We start from the raw sequence: 15424 nt of genomic DNA, 5'->3' as shown, positions 1-15424 counted from the left end.
TAAAAGTCTGTGTGGGCTATGGCAGTCTATAAATGGAAAGTTTCCGCAAAAGGAGGGCGTGATCAATAACATCAAATGCCTTTGCAAAGTCCATAAACAGTGCTCCACATAACTTATTAGAGTTGATTTTTGATAACCAAGAGTCCACCAGTTCTGTCAGTGCCGTATGGCACGAGTGTTTAGGTCTAAAACCAGACTGAGTTTCATGAAACAAATTGTTTGATGTAAAGTATATCATAATATGGTCATTGACATGTTTTTCCAGTAGTTTTGACAATACTGGTAAAACGGAAATCGGTCTAAAATTTGAGGGATCTGTTTTATCACCTGCCTTAAAGAGGGGGATCACTTTAGCTTCCTTGAAAGCTTTGGGATAAACACTTTTTTCAATACAGAGATTGTAAATATACGTTAGAGATTCCGCTATATGTGGGGCTGATAATCTAAGAATTTTGCTGTCTATTTCATCAGTTCCCTTTGTGCTACTTTCTTTCAAGTGAGTTAGAGAATTATATACTTTGGAGACTGACAAAAAAGGTATAACTTGTGCCTCGTATTTAATTTTGGTGTCACAGTACTTGTGCAAAATGTGTAAATTGTTTTCATCGGATTTGTCAGTTTTTATTACTTTACTTGCAACTGAACAGAAGTGATTATTAATTTCATCTGGCGAAATATCGTTTTCGTTCCATGATGTGGTCTTTACACATTTATTAGTTAAAAGATTAATGGCTTTCCATGTTTCCTTGGAACTCTTGCCTTTCTTAAGAATGTTTTCGAAGAATTGCTTTTTTGACTGTCGAGTCATATACTGACATTTTGCTTTCTGTGTTTTGTACTCTTCAGATTGGCGGTCGATCCGGCATAGATAATCTCGGTAATGTTGGGCTTCTATAATTTCAGGAGTGATCCACCCTGGCCGATATGAATACTTAATTCTTCTTGACCTTTTAGGTGCATGTTTATCTAAAACTTCGCGAAATGTAGAATACCATGTTTTTAAAGCGTCATCAGGATTGGTCTTGTTATATATCTCACTAAACGGTGCAGAACGCATGTCTTCAAGAAAAAGTACTTCATTAAACTTAGCAAATGACCTGTACGTGAGGACAGTATGACCAAGCTTAGGAATTTTCACACCTTTTTTTGACCATGTACAGCAAATAGGGAAATGGTCGCTTATGCCTATGACAGGTACACAGGTTTCTATTACATGTTTTGAGTCGGTAGAGTATAAGTGATCAATGATGGTACTGGATGAGGGCGTGACTCGCGTTGGCGTATTGATCAGTTGGGACATATTAAATACAGTAGTAATATCTTTCCAAGATTTATTAGATTTCGTCATGTCAATGTTAAAGTCCCCCATGAGAAGAATCTCTTTTGATTCTAACCAAACTAAATCCATCATGGTTACAAACTTGTCAACCCAGTTCGCTGGTTCAGCTGGATTCCGATAGAGAAATCCAATCAAAATAGGAGATGCATGCTTTAACTTCACCTCTGTCCATATGCACTCCACACCAAAATTTTCAAACTGAGGTAAGCGCTTGAATGTTATATGTTCATTTATATAAACTAAAAGGCCCGTTTCTTTAGGATTTTTTGGGTCCCTTCGTATAGTTTGAAAACCGTTGATAAAAATTTCTTTATCGTCTATGCAGGAGTTAAGTCTAGATTCTGAGAATCCAAAAATATGAAACCCCCTGCCATAAGACTCACTGTTCTGAACAACCTGGGAAACATCAGACATTTTGTTTGCAATATGATTGATATTAAGGTGTCCTATACGAAGGCCTTCAGTCACAGGCCAACGATTGTGGTCATATAACTTAGTCATCACGTTAAAAGTATGCAAAGCAACAACACAAATGAAACAAAATAATTAAGCAAACAACAAAAATTGTATGAAAGGAAACAAAAATGTTAAAAAGATGAATACTATTTAGTAGCAAACAGTGCTCAATTCAACTTCCAGGGAACAATGTAAGAACACACAAAACGCTGGAAATAAAATTGTTGAACAAAGCGATTGGAAATGAAACATTAATTAACCAAGAAACAATGCGGTTGACACACAACGATGCTATGATGAATATCAACTCGAATTCCGTAGATACAAAAGTTACTGACAATCCGAATACACAGTGGGAAAATTACAAAAGTTGAGAAAGAAGTCGCGCTATGAGCTTTAGGGCAGCAGCTGGATTGTCAGTGGAAGAGGGGACAGTCACGTGCTCAACAGTTTGCAGAGCGGGGTGGGCGCTATGCGCGAGGCGGGGTGGAGGGGGCGGGGCCTCACTACCACTGGTCATGGACACGTTTGTTTTGACAGGCCTTTCATCGGGAGCATCGCACTGATTGGTTGAATTATGTAGGTGTGAATGCGTACCGTGTGATGCCATGTCCGAATAAGAGCGAGACGAGGTGTTTGACTGATTGGCCGAAGCTTTGAACGGGTGTCCGCGAGATTTCGGGTCGAATGACTGTGCGGTTTGTGTGTTGTCCCCCGGCCTGGGTTCGTTTTGTTGACCTGAAAATCTAAAATTCCAGGCCAGACTAATTGTGCCGCGAAGGCTTGGATGCTTGTGGTCGCGGTAGAGCGCCTGTCGCGGCGAACCATTCTGTGTGTGAAAGGTCTGAGAGTTGTTAATGAACAACACCCCAGTCCTCTCACACACTGAACGGAGAGAATGGTTTGAATGTAAAATTTTGCTGTCAAACGCGCGGGTGCCCTTGCACGAAGGGAGAATACTGGACGCTCGGAGTGATGCCCGAGGAAAGGCCCGACGAAACAACCCGACCAGTGTAAACCACGTGTCTTCAGACACAGAGCCTCTCTGGACTGAATTCACTCCTACATGAATGATTGCAAGATTTACTTTGGGGTTTGGTTTTTGAACCTGCAGCCAATTGATTAAGTCCTGACAGGTCATCCCAGGGACACAGATTTTGTGCATCGTTTCCCCGCGGGGCGTCATCTTCCTAATGTCCATTTGTTTAAGGACACTGTCCCCGATCAGGAGCATGGACACCTTGCTGTCCACCGATTGTTTATTTAGGTGGTCGGCGGGGGTCTTCGCGGTGTCACTACTGTCTTTGCGCTTGGCTGACTGGGGGGACGTGGCGGCATTCTTCTGATGTTTTGGAGTGGGTGACAAGTCGGTCGCCTTGTGCCGAGCCGACATGTCATGTTGGGTAGGGGGGGTGCACTTGGAAGAGGAGGGGTGAGAGCCGGGAGAGGTGTATTCAGACCCAGGCGCTGGATCCGAAGGGGACTTCACACAGTTCATAACTTCCACTGGATTGGCAGAGGGGGACTTGACAGAAGGGGAATGTGGGTCTGGGGCCATACTTCCAGGTTGCGAGTGCCGGGGGTTAGGGGAGGTAGGGGAGGGTTTTTTGTTCGGAACAAGTGGGCTCTGGCAAGAGGGGGCCAGGAGGGGAAATTTGACCTTCGAGCGCTAGAATTCTGCAGTGTAGGGCCCTGTTCTCAGCCTGTAGGGCAGCGAAGCTGGCCCCAACAGAGGACATGATGTCGGACAGGACCGCATCAAACTGTGCGGTCGTAATCCAAGCCGCCGTTGTGTTGACCGTCTTGGAGGTTGTGTCGGACACATCTCCGGTCGTTGTGTTGACCGTCTTGGAGGTTGTGTCGGACACATCTTCGGTCGTTGTGTTGACTGTCTCGGAGGTTGTGTCGGACACATCTCCCGTCGTTGTGTTGACCGTCTCGGAGGTTGTGTCGGACACATCTCCCGCCGTAGTGTTGGCCGTCTCGGAGGTTGTGTCGGACACATCTCCCGCCGTAGTGTTGACCGTCTCGGAGGTTGTGTCGGACACATCTCCCGTCGTTGTGTTGACCGTCTCGGAGGTTGTGTCGGACACTTCTCCCGTCGTTGTGTTGACCGTCTCGGAGGTTGTGTCGGACACATCTCCCGTCGTGGTGTTGACCGTCTCGGAGGTTGTGTCGGACACATCTCCCGCCGAAGTGTTGACCGTCTCGGAGGTTGTGTCGGACACATCTCCCGTCGTGGTGTTGACCGTCTCGGAGGTTGTGTCGGACACCTCTCCCGCCGTTGTGTTGACCGTCTTGGAGGTTGTGTCGGACACATCTCCGGTCGTTGTGTTGACTGTCTCGGAAGTTGTGTCGGACACATCTCCCGCCGTTGTGTTGACCGTCTTGGAGGGTGTGGCCGCACTGTTGTCTGCTGCAGAGGGTGCAGCGCCCAACTCTCCACGGCGTGGCACCAGCCTGGGAGAGTGCAAGTGGGAGAGGGAGACCTCGTACTGCTCACCGCCTGTCAAAATGACAGACCTCTCAGCTGTCTGTCGTACCGGTGTTGTTGGTGTTTCAGGCACACTTTTGCCCTTGGCATCAGGTAGAGACAGCGGTAGCTTCTCACATTCGGTGAGGGCTGTGTCAGTGTCGGCCTGCCGTACGTCCAGACTGTGAACCAGGGCACGCACAGTTTCAAACTCCGCAGCAGCCCACGCACTGGTTTGTAGTCCCTGCACTAGGACTTTGGGCGGGGATTTGGAGGAGTTGTACAGGTGAAAAGTAATGAGTTTCTGCACCTGTGCTTGTTCACTCCAGTTCGTTTGTGTTTCTCTAAAGACTTGGACTGTTGTCTGTCTGATGGTGGGGTCTTTGTCATGAGAGACATCAATCAGTCTTCCCTTTTCTCTGTCATAGTCATGCCACGTGACAGACACATCGTGGAACTGGTTCTGGGCATAAATAAAGTATCTCTGTCTGAGAACAAATCTCCAAAGCTTTATTCTATCAGTAGTAGTGGCAAAGGTCTTCTGGTTAGGGTCCATGGTGTCCTTTATACATTCTTTAGTCTTCATTTGTGTTTTGTTGTTGTCAGTTTTTTTCTGTTTAAAGGCAAGAGCCATTGTTCTGGTGACAACTGACATTTTTTTTTAAACACAAATATCAACTTGGAACACAACTTTAGACACCTCGAAAACAGCCGCCGATACGCTCGCGCGACGGCTGCTAGTCAGACACGCATCATATTGCGTCACAGAGATGCACTCGAGCACCGCGGACCGAGCACTAGCACAATGGGAAGGTCTTGAGTCATGTTTACACAGAGCAAGCACTGACCGGCGTAGATCGGGCCAGCGAGCTCCATGACAAGATATTACACAAGTCTACACATCTGGCTTGGCGTTCCATTTAGATCATAACACACAGATTAGCAATCATGCCACAGCTGGGGAGGTGATCACTGGAGCATGACGACACTGAGCACGAAAAATCCCCTCAAAGGAAGTAAGAACGATTGTACAGCCAGCGCTAGGCTGGCCGACCACCGAGCACACCACACGTCAGTTGCATCATGCTGACACACACTGGGCAGACTTGTCTAGACCCGAGGAAAGCTGCACAGACAGTCGAGAGAGAGAGAGAGAGAGAGAGAGAGAGAGAGAGAGAGAGAGACTCTGAGAGAGAGAGAGAATGAGAGAGAGACAGAGACAGACAGACAGACAGACAGATACAGACAGGCAGACAAACAAACACAACACTGACCACATTATCGAAACGCTCTTCGCCTCGTTCATCGGGGTGAGCGTAGAGAGGACTGTGGTGACCTGTCACTGGCTCCCAGTTACCGTGCAGGTCATAGGTCATCAGGTTGATGAAGTCAAGGTCCCTGATTACCCGTCACCACAATCAAAGGTCACAAGTCATATGTTCCATGTTCCATGTCCATGGACATACATCTTACATGAATATCTATCAGCACAATCAAAAGTCACAAGTCATATGTTCCATGTTCCATGTCCATGGACATACATCTTACATGAATATCTATCAGCACAATCAAAAGTCACAAGTCATATGTTCCATGTTCCATGTCCATGGACATACATCTTACATGAATATCTATCAGCACAATCAAAAGTCACAAATCATATGTTCCATGTTCCATGTCCATGGACATAAATCTTACATGAATATCTATCAGCACAATCAAAAGTCACAAATCATATGTTCCATGTTCCATGTCCATGGACATAAATCTTACATGAATATCTATCAGCACAATCAAAAGTCACAAATCATAATTATGTTCCATGTTCCATGCCCATGGACATACATCTAACATGAATCGCTATTGTCATAAGCGAATTAAAGAAAAAGGATGACAATTTTTACATGGTAATTCCACGAGGTATGCCGTCAGGTTGATAAAATCCATGTCTCTGATAGCTAGTAATAGGAATTAAAAAAACAAGAAAGGTGTGTTATTGGAAAACGTTGCGTTCACTGATCTTCGTTTCTCATTTGATTAAATTCGACCCAGCGGTCTTTTAAGTTGACAGCCAGACAAACACTTATACTACAAAAATCAACTTATAAAATAAGGCACAAAAAAAAAATGTCTGTTTACGGTAACCCGACCGACCCTAGTTTTTAGGCCCGACCCTAATCTTTTTTTTGGATCGTCTGAGAAAAAGAAAAAAACCCGCATCCAAAATAGAGCTGTTTGCGCTCAAACAGCAGACGACAGAAGGGAGGTAAGCTCAAAGTATTGTTAGGAGTAAAGGGTCGTCACTCGTGTTACTTCCTTTAAAAATGGATGCACGCAGTGGTGTTCGCCACCCACTAGCTGTAAAGCTTGATAAATGTTGTCATGAAAAGGATGGGGTGAAAATTATCAGTACCTATCCAGCGAGTTTTAGTATCATTAACGTTTTTCATGACATTCATGCGGACTTTGACCCGAAACATTATGCGGCTCACGCCAAAGCTTCTTATTTATTGAACACTTTAAAACAAACTAAAACAGTTACAGCTATAAATTCCTGAACAATAATCTTAGTTATGTTGGGCAAAAACAGGGATTGATGAGAAGAAATGAACTGTGAAACATCATAGAGAGGGGAGAAAAAAAAAGAAAAAAAGGAAAAAAAAGTTTGAAGAAAAAAAAAAATTAGAAAAAAAAACCGACCTACCGACTCTATTTTTTCACCCTATGTTACCGTAAACAGACCTATTTTTTTTGTGGCCTAAGCTAATATGATACATGGAGTGCGTAAGCGCTTAAAAAAACAAAAAAGCCCACGAGCGTAAATAAGAGTGAAATAACAATCACTGAAATGAACAATGGACCGTACCTGGCAATCTGTTCCACTTCATACGCTGTGTCTATGATGTCTTTCCCAGAAGACACAGCTGCAGTCAGAAGCAACTTCTGCCCAGTCGCATCAGCATGACGATCGTAGGTTTCCCTCAGTTGCTGTGTGGCGTAAATGAACAATGAAATAAGATTTTATTTAAACAACAAAAACACCCCAACAACAACAAGAAATGTTAGATTATGAAACGTTTACAATACAGAAAAAATAAACATTCACACATGCGTTGACCTTATGGTCTTTGTGATGGACCAGGATGGACAAGCATACATATAATGATGAAACATTCAAGAGAACAAGAACTTAGCTCAGTAAGGCGTTTTTTTTTTCCTTCAATATCAAGATAGAGAGATTCATCTGTAGAACAATATTGTATTGTACCCTGACGAGAGCTGTAAACTTCTGCTTGTCCTCAGGGGGACTTCCTCGGCTGCCCGGATACTCCCAGTCAAGGTCAAGGCCGTCAAAGCCGTGTTGTGTGAGGAAGGTGATGGAGTGGTCAGCAAAGTCCTGGCGACTGGTCTCAGTGGCCACCATGGCCGTGAAGGGAGCTGACCCCATGCTCGAGCCGCCCACAGACAGTAAGGTCTTCAGGTCAGGATATTGCATTTTTAGGTTGTTCACTCGCTCGTACCTGCCAATCAATATCAGAAGATACATGAAATCCCCCGAAATCGGCGTATGGCTGCCTAAATAGCGGGGTAAAAACGGCCATACACGTAAAAGCTATGGGTGTTTCAGCCCATGAACGAAGACAAAGAAGACCAAGAAGAAGAAAAAGAAGAAGATATATTCAGTTCCTTGTGTACGATTATGTATATCACCGTCAATTGGCAAACGTTTTGGCGTTCGATCAGAGCATCTTTAGGTTACCTTGACCTCTGGCGTTGTAAATTAGGGGAAACGTACAACTTGCTCTTTTAAGCCTAACGAGTCCTTTGAAATGCCTTTGGAGATACGGAATGAACTGTACGGTTGCGTTTTATTTTTCATGTGGTTTAGATGGAAAACATCAGTGTGGCCATTTTGAGAACAAAAGTTACAGCGAAAGGAAGACAAAAATGGCGGCCAAAAGCGTACTTTATGACCAACGTAAGCTCACTTTTGGAACGCATTCTGTCAATGAATGTCAATGGAAGTATTTTGTGTGTGTGCATTCATAAAAGAGACTACTATCAAATAACGCAATAATGGCACTGGATTTTCAGCTTGGAATCTACAAAGCTAAGGTTCAAGATTAAATACCCACCTTTCCAAGTGGGCACATACAAAAACACAGAAAACTGTCTGTTTCCTGAGCAGATCGGGACGTTTGTGATGATTTAATTTTACGGATTGACAATTGAAGGTGTCATGAACAACACGGATTCAGCAAAAGCAGCACGATAAATGTTGATATACTTCCTCACGGTGAAACCATGAGGGGCATGTTCCCGGGTGTTACCCCGACTTTAGATAAGATACACAGTTGTATGTGTATTTAGGGTGTAACCATCCACCTGCACATATGGCAGAATGACCGAGGTCTTTTACGTGCCACTGTGGTGACACGGGTGTGAGACGTGGATAACGTATCTGAGTCTGCACATAAAATTGACCCGTGTCCGTTCCCGGCCTGGATTCGAACCCGTGATCCTAGGATCCCTAGCCCAGTGCTCTACCACCTGCCCAAAAGAAGCACAGAAGCCATGCCATTGATATTTGGTATGTGTACCACGTGGGCGGATACTCTTACTCTATGGAAAGCAAATCTTGACGAATATAATGATCATGATTTACAGCAGTCTACACGGGCAGACATGACCTATGAGTGAACTTTAGCATGCATTTCTAAAGCGGTGTCTTAAATCGTTTAAGTCAGTCGCACTCTCAATTATTTATATGAAGACTCCACATAATAGACGAATTTCGGATATAACTCTGTCGTGTTTGTATGGGTTGTGAAAGAGTGAGTACCCTTGATTTTGCTTCCTGTACACGTGTTGGAGACACGCCCTCACCCTAGTTACTGGCCCGTAATGTCACATGCGAACGTTTCCCCGCGTGACATTATTTCCAAGGTGACAGTCACAATAGTGAGAGGGCGTGTCTCAACCACGTGTACATGAAGCACATGGCAATGTTTGTCTGCGCAAGTGCAAGGGTACTCAGTCTTTCAGAACCCATGCAATCCCGACAGGGGTATTTCCGAAAATCGTCTATTGAGGTCTAACGAATGACGTATCACAACGTGCGCGGTCATCCTTGGCGGTCAAGAAAGCCGCGGGCGCCACCGCGATCATTGCGCAGACGACACTTCTAGACCGCCCATATTTTTTGTGCGCATCACGTGCTCCACATAAATCGGCCGGAAACGAAGCAATTGGGAAACCTGGATTTCTACTAACTTTTAAACAACTCACAAGCCTCCGTCCCAAAGGTAGTAGAGGTCAGCAGCCTCAGAGTTGGCCAGATGATTTCCGTTCAGTTTGGCAAAGGCGAAGATTATGTGAGTGCAGAGAGAAGCGTCGATGTCTTCAGGCCAGAAGCGTGCGGGAAGAGCGCGATACATGGACAAGTTTGTGAAGTAACACACGCGTCGCTTGCATCCTGAATCACAGAGTTTTTGAAGGGATGTTCGCACTCTCTGACGTCATACATCAAGTTTTACGTTGTATTAAATCACGGGAATTGTACATGTTGAGAGAGAGAGAGAGAGAGAGAGAGAGAGAGAGAGAGAGAGAGAGAGAGAGAGAGAGAGAGAGAGAGAGAGAGAGAGAAAGAGAGAGAGAGAGAGAGAGAGAGAGAGAGAGAGAAAGAGGGTGGAGAGAGAGAGAGAAGAGAGAGAGAAGAGAGAGAGAGATACAGACATAGAGAGAGAGAGAAAGAGAGAGAGAGAGAAAGAGAGAGAGAGAGAGAAAGAGAGAGAGAGAGAGAAAGAGAGAAAGAGGGTGGAGAGAGAGAGAGAGAGAGGGTGGGGGGGGGAGAGAGAGAGAGAGAGAGAGAGAGAGAGAGAGAGACACAGAGACAGAGACAGACAGACAGACAGACGGACAGATAGACAGATAGACAGACGGATATACAAACAAAAACGTCAACGACAGAAACAAAGAACTAGCTACAAAAATACATTTATTTGTAACTCATCAACAAGAAAACGACAGAAACAGGTGTAACGTTTCAACAGCTGAATACACAAACATTGGCACGAAGAATGTAAAGTGCAATTGGCCAACGATAAAACGAAGACGTACAAAACAGGCGTAACAAGTCCACGACAAAAACAAAGAACTTGCTACGAAAACAGGCGTAACACACCAACACTGTCAGTTTACCACTAGTTTGACCGTAGTCAGTAGCAGTGGGCGGAGCGGACGGAGGGGGAGGATTGGCCTGGAGATCACAAACGGTGGGAATGTCGACGTGAAAGCTGTAATGTTCTCTGACGTCATACTTGGTTCCAGCGATGCACCTGCCCAAGTATCAGAGTAAATTAACTTTACCTTGATATACTGACCAGTTACAGAGAATGCGACGAGCAAGGAAACAGGAAAGTAAACATATTGTCAAGAAACGAACAAACGAACGAATTGGGTGACTTCCGAACGAAAAATCAGCCAACCAACCAAACTAATGAACGAACGAACAACTAAACATCGAGCAACCAACCAACCAATCAGCAAACCAATCGAACTACGAACAAACCAACCAGCAACCTTTAGAACCAAGCAACTTACCTAGCAACCAAGCAACCTCGCATTATTTCAGCGCGACGAGACAGCGACAGAGACACAAATTCAGGCACTTCGTCACCACCTCCACCACTGCCACCAACAACAACAACAACAGCAACAACAAAGACGACGACAACAGACAGTTTTGATGGGGTAATTCAGACAGGCAAGTCACAGACAGACACGTACTCTTGAGGCTCCACTTACCAGCGGTATTTACCACATTCAAGTGGGTCGTGATAGAATCCATCCACCTTGCCAGTACAATCACACTCCGCTGTGTTGTGTGTGCGTTTGTTGGTTGTTGTCATGCAAAGTAAGCACACACAATTCATACAGTGTACACACCTGGGCAAAACACATTCCACAAAGTTGAAAGATTATATAGAAGATGTGGCATGACGTTTTCTGTTAGTAAATAAATAAATAATATTGCAAACTTTGAGAGAACGTGGAAATGAGGCTTAACAAAAAGGACCTAAATAATAACTATGAAATACTGGATTTGAACAGGTCCGTTCATGGTACCATCAAGTTGAAGGTATGATAAATTCATGTCCTTTGGTATATTTTGGTTTTATAATTAACAGCCTCATCGCAAAGCTCTTTAAATTATCTGTGTAGGTTTTTGTTTGTGACGAGTATTGATTTTTTTTATGTTCGCACACATGACAACACCGTATCATATTTAAGATCTTGCGCAACAAGTTAGGAACTTTAGATTTTTTGATTTAGTTTTTTTGATTCTGAATTTTGGAACGTTGGCAGTCCCTTTGTTTTTGGATTTAGAAACTTTAGAGTAAGTGCTTGCGTAATTTTGCTTAATTTTGCAAGGCGGGATAATAATGCGCAAAATAAATAGAAAATAAACCAAATACAAGATAATACAAATAGCATGTTGTTGGGCAGGCAATAGGAAATTACCCGCTATTCTGATTTTGTCGTGTGACAAAGAGTTTTCTTCCCCACTAGAGTGTAGATGACTAACACTGATCTAAAAATATATGGATAGCGCGTCCCTACTTATTGGCTATCAAAACATTGACGCCATCGGATCGGACATCTTGGGACACCGTTCGATACAGCGAAAGAAGACAGTGATGACTAGATGTCTCACGACGGTAGCCAGAGTGAGACTGCAGCAGAATACAGAATACAGAATACAGTATTTAGTCGAAGTCGAGTGAAGGTATCATTTCCATGGAATTAGTACTAGTGCATGATCAAAGAAATTGATTTCGACACCAAAGCGAAGTACATGTACATATAAACTCACTTCAGTTACTATGAGCAAAGAAGGAATGCGCGATACATGATGTGAAACTTAGTATGAAGCACACCCAAAGAAACAACTCACCAGAACAAAAAAGACCCATCAGTGCTGAAGTTGCTAGGAGGACCGTTCTAACCCGTGGAAACATCTGTCATGAGAAAGTGGATTCTTTTGAAACGCAACATTTTACATGAGAGTTGACATTTTGTGGTAGAAATGCAACGCAAAGAAACTGTAATAATAAAATACATTTCCCATGTGAAAAAAACCACCAAAAAGCAAAATAACAAAACGCAGGCAAAATTAAGGACGGAAATAAAGAAAACAAGAAAGAAAGATTAAATGCTGTTTTTTTTTCAGATTGCCGAGCTTCGTAAAATGACTAACAGTATCAAATGCAGCTGCAGCTAAAAAGAAAAAAATGAATTAAAAGTAAAATTTATTACGCCACAGTTAAAAAAAAAGAAAAAACAAAGAAAAAAAGAAAACAAGTTTCCAAAGTAAGTTGTTCCAATATTCAAAGCGTCATTTTCGGATTATTGTTGAGTTGACATTATCGAAGCTGTATTGAGCAAAAATGACCAGAAGGCAGAACTATTATGTTATGTTTAAATGCTTACCATTGTACACGTAAACGTGCGATTCCTTGGTTCTTCAAAGTAGATTGTTCATACGTGGTTATCCAACTCAGAACATCACGCTCATTCTTAGGGTCGACAATAATTGACCGTCTCAGTTAACATAGTCGGACGGCACAGTTTTTCCCGCAAACCAGACTGATAATTTGACCAGTCTGCGACCGACAGAAGAAGAAGTTAACTAATTCCAATCAATGGAAGTTCTGTCTTGTCTGTCTATCTGTCTGCATGTCTGTATGCCTGTCTCTCTCTGTCTATTTCTCTGACTTTCTCTGTCTCCCTGCCTCTCTCTCTCTCTCTGTCTCTGTCTATCTCTCTGACTTTCTCTGTCTCCCTGTCTCTCTGTCTCTGTCTCTGTCTCTGTGTCTCTGTCTATCTCTCTGACTTTCTCTGTCTCCCTGTCTCTCTGTCTCTGTCTCTGTCTCTCTCTCTCTTGTCTATCTCTCTGACTTTCTCCGTCTCCCTGTCTCTCTCTCTCTCTCTGAGACTATGTCTCTGTCTACGTCTGTCTGTCTCTCTCTCTCACACTCACACACCCTCTCTCTATCGTTCCCTGTTGTTTATGAGTTGAATTTGCCACGGTACCAAAATGTGGCCACCAAAAAGGGAACCAGAACGGCAAACGCAGATTATGTTGCATTGTCCGTTGCCTGTATTTTCAGAATAGGGTACTTAAAACCATGTTTTAACAGATAATTCGCAGTTTGTAAAACGATCGTCAGGCGAGTACATACTAGAACACTTCAAATAAGTTCAAAGAAAATAGCAACTCTTGGTCCCTTTTAAAATTTTAACTCAGATCTTGTAAAATAACCCAACAACAAAAAACAATGGCTTAAATCATGCACACTACTTTTGATTTTGTTTCCTCCTGTTTTGTTGATGTCATTAATTATTATTTTATGAACGTATTAACGTCATTGCTGGCGAAGGTCTCGGCATAAACACCAATATCTTTTTTTTTGTATCTGACAAGATAAGACCTACTGAGTGTAGCTGCTTTGTTGTTTGTCGTTCTTTTGTGAGAGGAAAAGACACCAAAGACCTTTTTTTTGTCGAGCGGCCAAATCAAGAACATTCGATTAGAATTATGGGAACAACAACAACAAACAACACACACACACACACACACGCACACACACACACACACACACACGCACATACACGCAAACAAACGCACAAACTACTAGACATAGCAAAGGTGAATGAATTAGCTGTAACGATAGAGTAACTGTAATGAAAAAAATTGTCCATTATAAAAATTATAATAATAAAAGAAAACAAAATTAAAATTTCATAAAAAAATAAATAAAAAAAAGACCAATGAAGAAGGATATGCTCACCGCCCAAAAAGAAAGAAAAAAAAGAAAAGAAAACAAGTCGCGTAAGGCGAAAATACAATATTTAGTCAAGTAGCTGTCGAACTCACAGAACACGTGGAATTGACAAGAAGAGCGGGGTATTCGTTGCGCTGAGAAGGATAGCACGCTTTTCTGTACCTCTCTTTGTTTTAACTTTCTGAGCGTGTTTTTAATCCAAACATATCATATCTATATATTTTTGGAATCAGGAACCGACAAGGAATAAGATGAAAGTGTTTTTAAATTGATTTCGAAAAAAAAAAATTTGATAATAATTTTTATATATTTAATTTTCAGAGCTTGTTTTTAATCCGAATATAACATATTTATATGTTTTTGGAATCAGCAAATAATGGAGAATAAGATAAACGTAAATTTGGATCGTTTTATAAATTTTTATTTTTTTTTACAATTTTCAGATTTTTAATGACCAAAGTCATTAATTAATTTTTAAGCCACCAAGCTGAAATGCAATACCGAACCCCGGGCTTCGTTGAAGAGTACTTGACCAAAATTTGAACCAATTTGGTTGAAAAATGAGGGCGTGACAGTGCCGCCTCAACTTTCACGAAAAGCCGGATATGACGTCATCAAAGACATTTATCAAAAAATGAAAAAAACGTTCGGGGATTTCATACCCAGGAACTCTCATGTCAAATTTCATAAAGATCGGTCCAGTAGTTTAGTCTGAATCGCTCTACACACACACACACACACACGCACGCACACACATACGCACATACACCACGACCCTCGTTTCGATTCCCCCTCGATGTTAAAATATTTAGTCAAAACTTGACTAAATATAAAAAAGACGAAAGAGGCAAAAAAGATGGGTTGAAGCAGCCTTGCATGCAACTGAGGTAAAAAAACAAACAACAAAAAAAAACAAAAAAAACCCAAAAAAACCCAAAAAAACATTCGATTAGAAAAAGTACTTTAAAGGCACAGTGCTTCTCGCGTTTCCCTGGGCCCACACAGATTTTCTTGGGTTTTCAGCCAAACTTCAGTCGTCTATCCATTTAGAAAGTTACCAATTTTCATTGGATTTCTTGCAAGGAGCCGAATACAGCAATTAAGATTGTTGGTAATTGGTTTTTTTAACGTCCTTATAACCGTTATGGCTATCCGGTACCTGTAATTACAAAAGAAAATTGCAAAACATAATACTTGGTTCCATTTTGGCATATCTCATAGAGTTTTTACCACAGGATCCTGATAAAAGGAAATGTTACTCTAATTTTTGCGGGAGATGCGAACTCATAATCCGCATACAGTTTTGTT

General features: G+C 42.5%; 1 protein-coding gene across 1 annotated transcript in view; it reads right to left on the bottom strand.

Moving 5' to 3' along the window:
- Positions 1-13350, bottom strand: part of LOC138960071 (chitinase-3-like protein 1) — a 17008-nt gene extending 3658 nt beyond the window's left edge. The window contains exons 1-8 of the mRNA XM_070331794.1: positions 12762-13350; positions 12226-12289; positions 11076-11145; positions 10470-10606; positions 9558-9744; positions 7537-7789; positions 7135-7256; positions 5543-5666 (exon numbers count right to left, since the gene is read on the bottom strand). Coding sequence (XP_070187895.1) covers positions 5543-5666; positions 7135-7256; positions 7537-7789; positions 9558-9744; positions 10470-10606; positions 11076-11145; positions 12226-12289; positions 12762-12764 — 960 coding nt within the window. The 5' untranslated portion in view covers positions 12765-13350. The remainder of the gene's footprint in view (positions 1-5542; positions 5667-7134; positions 7257-7536; positions 7790-9557; positions 9745-10469; positions 10607-11075; positions 11146-12225; positions 12290-12761) is intronic.
- Between the last annotated feature and the right edge of the window lie 2074 nt (positions 13351-15424).

The sequence above is a fragment of the Littorina saxatilis genome, linkage group LG2 (genome assembly GCF_037325665.1).
Source record: "Littorina saxatilis isolate snail1 linkage group LG2, US_GU_Lsax_2.0, whole genome shotgun sequence".
NCBI lineage: Eukaryota > Metazoa > Mollusca > Gastropoda > Littorinimorpha > Littorinidae > Littorina > Littorina saxatilis.
The sequence above is the reverse complement of the archived record's forward strand: the minus strand, read 5'-3'. Positions and strand labels throughout refer to the sequence as shown.